The 6143-nt window shown below is 46.7% G+C and overlaps 1 protein-coding gene across 1 annotated transcript; it reads right to left on the reverse strand.

Annotated features, from left to right (window-relative positions):
• Positions 1-625: 625 nt before the first annotated feature.
• LOC100839271 lies at positions 626-4090 on the reverse strand. The gene is made up of 2 exons (XM_003561826.4): positions 2647-4090; positions 626-982 (listed from the first exon to the last, which is right to left on the reverse strand). Exons 1-2 carry the CDS (start codon positions 3957-3959, stop codon positions 901-903), a joined length of 1395 nt encoding a protein of 464 aa, XP_003561874.1. The 5' UTR covers positions 3960-4090; the 3' UTR covers positions 626-900.
• Positions 4091-6143: the final 2053 nt, after the last annotated feature.

The following is a 6143-nucleotide window of genomic DNA, read 5'->3' on the forward strand; positions in this document are numbered from 1 at the left end:
AACTCGGCCACCTGTCGTAAGATACCAGACAGTTTTTGCCGGCCTGCCCTTCATCACTTCTTCCCCATGGTCTTCGCCAGCTCTGGCGTTTTTTTTCTTGTATCTCGATGCACCGCATATGTGGCAGCTCTCATGGTTCTCGTACTCTCCAATGTATATCATGCATTCGTTTGGACATGAATGATGTTTCACGCAATCCAATCCGAGCGGGCATGTAATCTTTTTCGCCTCGTATGTGCTCTTGGGCAACTTATTTAGCTGTGGAAAAACCAAAGCAAGGTAACTCAACAAGCCCGTGAAGCCCTTGTCTGACCAGCATGATGCTGCCTTCAGCCTCAAAAGTTCGAGCGTCACTTCGAGCACGTTGTTTTCTTCGCCAGCTCCATCATTCAAGGATGTGTTTGCGTCCTCCAATAATTTTTTGAACTGAACAGACTCTGCCTCATCTTCGTGGTCCTCCAGCTGGTCCCGTAGGTGCGGGTCATCTAGCATTTCGGAAATCCTGCCACGTGGAGCTACTTCACCTTCCACATTAGCCTCCTCATCGACCCTTGATTCATGAAGAATATGGTTTCTGTATTGAAATCCTATTCCGATGACATTGTTGTGCAGAAGCAAAACCAAATTTTCAGATCATAAAGATATTCATGAGGTGTTTCTTAGTATGGTGCACCCATAAGTTCTTGGTCAGTGTGATGGAATCTCTATCAAGTTCAGTGACTAATTTAAGAAATAAACAGACAAAGCTAAACATTTTCATCTCGCATACATTGCAAAGTGGAAAATATATAAAGTTTACATTAAAACATAATTGCAATTTCAGCTTTTGCAGTGATCATGCATGCAGTTTTGATGTTTGTCTCCATCGAATTTGGATGTTTGCAGAATTATCGCCCTACATTATCCTGTGAGCTCTAACTCTTTGCTCCCTTCCATGAACTTCCTCTTTCTAGGTTTTGGCTCACTATGAAGAAGGTCGGTCCTGCACAAAAGTGTTAAGCACACCGTTCAGTCAATAGAATATCCTTTGCTTAGTCCAAACGGGTATAGTACAAATAACAATATGAACCAAAGACTGTCCATTATGAGCTAAATGTAGGATGTAAAAACATGTGCCTGTGAACAAGTTATCCGGTAGAGGTACATGCTTCAATGGACCAACGCTCAATAGTTTACAGTCATATGAACACCTTCTGTATGATAAGCTGAAACTATACACCTTACAGTCCACATGAAATTCCTGACCTCACAGACTCAGTTGATTGCACAATGACAACAATAGAACGCATAATAATCAGACCCAACGAATAAACCTAACTGCTCATGTTTAAGAAAGTAAGGAACCAATAGAGATCAGGGAAGGAGGGAAGCATGGTGACGGATATCAGGTAACACATGGGAACAGAGATTGCACCCAAACAAGATCCTCAACCCAGATATTAACTCAGAAAATACGCGACTCAACCAACCCACTAGAAGGCAGACGCGACCAAACCTATCCTTGCACCCCTCAATCCGTTTGACTCCAGTGAACTGTACATTTAAACCGAACCTAAGAAAATAGAGGTGTTTGTAGCCAACCCATTATCATTAACAGCCTTGATATTGTGCATTTTTAAGTTCCTCGTGTGGCACTCTGAAGTTACCCACTCCCGCTTACTACAGATTACATCAAAAGAACAACAGTCGGAGATTAAGAGCAGACTGTCGCGTTTCCCAGAACAATGAGGCAACACATCAGTCAAACTCGGTTGATTGTCTCACTCAGCTTAACTATGAAGAGCATAAGCTTTAACTTAAATTGGTTTTCATCATGTACACTTTGACTACGATGTACTCACTTTTTTATGACGTGTAAAACATAATTAGCGCAACCAAAAGAATTCAAACATGAGACCCTGTAGAAATAACAAGATTCTGGTTCCACTAATGCCATTCTATAAAAGCAAATCAAGCGGAACAAGAATTACCAACATTCAAACAAGAGCATCAACCCAGATATTAACTAAAAAAATACTCCACTCAACCAACCAAGTAGAAGGCAGATGCGACCAAACCTATCCCTCGTGCGGTGCCTCTCAATCCGTTTGAATCCAGTCAATTGTACATTTAAACCCAACCCAAGAAAATAGAGGCGTTTGCAGCCAACCCATTATCATACACAGCCTTGATATTGTGCATTTTTAAGTCCCTCGTGTGGCACTCTGAAGTTACCCACTCCCGCTTACTACAGATTACATCAAAAGAACGACAGTCGGTGATTAAGAGCAGACTGTTGCGTTTCCCAGAACAATGAGGCAACACACCAGTCAAACTCGGTTGATTGCCTCACTCGGCTTAACCATGAAGATCATAAGCTCTGACTTAAATTGGTTTTTCATCATGTACACTTTGACTACAGCATACTCACTTTTCTATGACACGTAAAACATAATTAGTGCAACTAAAAGAATTCAAACATGAGACCCTGCAGAAATAACAAGAATCTGGTTCCACTAATACCAATCTATAAAACCAATTCAAGTGGAACAAGAATTACCAACATTGACAACATTAAATTCAAATACTAGATTCGTTATGGTAAAAGTATTACTCTGAAAACCATGCCAATGTATTGAACCACTTATACTGTGAATAAGAAGGTACCTGGTGCTAAGCAGATTCATGTACTTGGTGAACTCGGTGGGAAGAAAAGACTCGAAGTACCAGTACTTTGATTTTGAAAAGTCAGTCTCACAAGAGATATCCGTTTCTTCTAATTCTGGATTGCTATATGGGTGGGAAGCCTTAACTGCCTTGCTGCTCAAGTCAACAGAAACTAGCCAAGTCTCGTGGTACCACTTCCCTTCAACCCTCCTCCTCAACACAAAGCAAACAACATTGGGGTCGTCAATGCTGATGTGAGGAAACCACAACGGGATGCGCGGGAGATTCTGAAAACCATCAAGACGCCAGAGATCATCGGACGTAGCCTCATCAGTCTTTTCCCACTCCATCTTATTCACTTCTGTTCTCTTTAGAGTCCAGGAGGTGACGGTGAAACCAGAAGACTCTGTGAACTCTCCGGTAATCTTGCCATCACCCCGCACAACTGTGACGTACTTCAGGGAGCCGCAGCTGGTAACACCGACGGTCTGGTAGGCATCAACCCATCCAGTACCATGACAGTTGTCATACAGATTGGGCACTTTTGAAGGGAATTCCTTGTAGTAGAGCACTGGGCTGTCATCGAACACATCACAGAAAATGATGCCATAGCAGTAATCTATCCAGCAGAGGGAGCTCCCAAATGTGACGACCTTGTCCGCATTCCAGTAGAACAGCAACCGCTCCAAGGAAAAATCGTCCGCACAACCCACGGGTATGAGCGGTGGCTGCTTGATTTCCCACTGGCTCGATTTGGTCGGGCAAAACACGTGGAGCTCTGATGGCTCCTTAGAACAGCTGACCTGGAGCTCGGCGACTGCAAACTCTTTCTCGCCACGGCGCACGACGCCGAGATCCAAGCCCTTGGCCCTCCGTTCGCGCTGGTTCGTCCAGACGAAGCCCTCCGCCTCGATCCGGGTCCGGACCTCGGCCTCGGTGCCGTCGACAGCGGGGAGAAGATCGAGCGACGGCCGAGACGAGCCATCGGTACCGGCTGCTCTGTAGAGGAAGAAGTCGATCATCAAGTACTTGCGGAGCGTGCGGCCGCGGCGCGCCTCGATGAGGTATGACATCTGAAGGAGCAACGCGTCGCGGTGGGCGGCGACAACGTGGAAGTTGTTGAAGGACGACGAGCCGGCGTCGACCCGCAGGAGGATGCGGGACACCCGCGGCGGCGCGTGGAGCTGGAATCCGACGTGGAACACGTGCTCCCCGGAGCCGCTGCCGGAGGCCACGGTTGAGTCGTCCACGTCAAGGTCGTCCCGGCGGACCACGAAGCGGTCCAGCATAACCCAGTCAGGGAAGAGAGCCATCGCCGGCGGGGAGGGGGTGGGATGGGGGTCGGGCGGCAGCGCGGATCCCTAATCTAGGTCTTGCTTCTCTTTCCCCCTCACTCTCGTTCTTTCTGTCCCTCGAGGATGAGAGAACGGCGTTTCTACTTTTCTGGTTGGGCTTGAGCACGGATATTGGGGCACTCGCTCCCGAAATACTGATCAGCGCCCGGGCCGCCCAGGCCCAGCAAGCGGCCCGTCGTCTACGCAGACCACGGCCTCGGTGGCCAAACAACTCGCGAGGCCGAGGACGTGGTGCGCGTGCCGACGTTCCAGATCATCGTGGCGCATGGGGTGGCCGGGTCGGTGCCGGTCTCCGCTCACCTTCGTCGCCATGTGACATGGCATAAAACAGACATTGCTGGCTCACATGTACTTGGTCCGTCTCACAAATTTATCTAAATATTATGTATTTATGTGTAAAAAGTGTCTAGATATATGTGATAAAAAATCAATTAATATGAGACGAATGAGCACTAATTAAGTACGGTGCCACATGGTACAGAGTAATAGATTAAATTTTGGTCAAAAACTCCGCAACCAGTACGAAGGGAGTCACCTTCGTCGCCATGTGGCTGGAGCTCGTGGGAAAGGCATGGCCGTCGACGTCGTGGCTGCCATGGCCGCATTCGCGAGCACCCGGGACCTCGAGCTCACCTGGGAGACGCACCGACGACGCCCCTCCGCCTGCACCGCCCTGCGCTGTCCGCCTGCAGGCCCGACCCGCGCCGTTGTGCCACTACGCCGTCTGCGTGACAAGTGGCTTGGCCACGTTGGCGCTGACTCGTGGGTCCAACCTGTCAAAATCTCGGTTAAAAGGACAAACAACCCATTAGAACCTAGCTGCAACTGATTAGACGAACAACTGGTGAAAAGCACAAAAAAATTGTCCAACTAGTGTTTTGCGCAACAACACCCCCAAAATCTGGTGGATTGTGCAATTTCCTCGATTTACATCACACGGTGTCTTAGTTAGCATTTTGTCTTCAATGGAGCTACGAGTCATCGTAGTGATTACCGGCCTTCAGCCTTTTTTTGGGAAATAGGCACACCATCCACCTTCGATTTTTCGGCTAAATATCCAATATGTTTGACTAAATTTCATAAAACCATGCTATTTTGGGCTAAGGTTTCAACGGACGGAACCAATCTGGTTTTGTCTATTTGATACACATTTTGGGGTAACTTTTTTCACTTAACCCAAATCTATCAGTCTAAGGCATTAATTTAACAGCGAACCTAATAAGTCAGGTTCGCATGTAAGGTGCCTCGTGGCCATTTGCCCCCCCCCCCCCACCGTGCGCACGCATTCAAATCCTAACGGGCTTTCGTGCGAACCGACTTAGTTTTGCTCATTCTTATTTGTGTTCTTCCCCTCTACCCTGACCAGCCCACTATTGACTCAATCCTTGCCGCAAGAGAAGCTCAATGATGGTGAAAGACCATGCCGACATGAAGGATTTTTATGATGGCTGGTCGGAGCAAGCATCATCAGTCTGCATTTCTCGATGAAGGCCTGGTAGGTTCAATATCCGCATTGCCAGCCGATTTTGTGGCTCGATTTAGGGTTTGGGTGTTTTGGTTAGATTGGGGATTCCATGAGTTTGGTGTTATTTTGTTGTATGCAGGCAATATGGGCGCAGGTTAGGTAGCAAGATGCCATGTTACATCGACGATGTGCAGCAAATCTTACCTTGTAATTCCTACCCTTGATTTCTTCACATAATATAGATAGTCATCTACTTAATACCCACTTGCCAAAATTTGATCAAAATTGAGACATTTTTTGTTGGATGGAGGGAATACTGATATTCGTGGCGCCTGGCGAGCGCCCCTCCGCAACCAGTAATTCGAATAAACTATGTTCTACAAGTTCTCCGTTCATAAAGAAAATTACGGTGGCAGCTGCTTCCAAGTGCTGCATGCCTGCATCTATACACTTGCAAATAATTTAGATTTGCATCTCTTTTCAAACTACATTTGAGCAACGCAAATGCGCAACATAACAGTAAACTTCAAGACCGCTTCAGAAACCATAAAGTTGTGTGGAAACCTGGAGCATGTATTTCAGAAAATGAGTTCGACCAGAAAATACATGCATGCTCAACCAATTGTTATTTCTCAACTGAAGTTGAGATATGGTTTCTCTAACAATTTCCGTTTTGA

The sequence above is a fragment of the Brachypodium distachyon genome, chromosome 1 (genome assembly GCF_000005505.3).
Source record: "Brachypodium distachyon strain Bd21 chromosome 1, Brachypodium_distachyon_v3.0, whole genome shotgun sequence".
Taxonomy (NCBI): Eukaryota; Viridiplantae; Streptophyta; class Magnoliopsida; order Poales; family Poaceae; genus Brachypodium; species Brachypodium distachyon.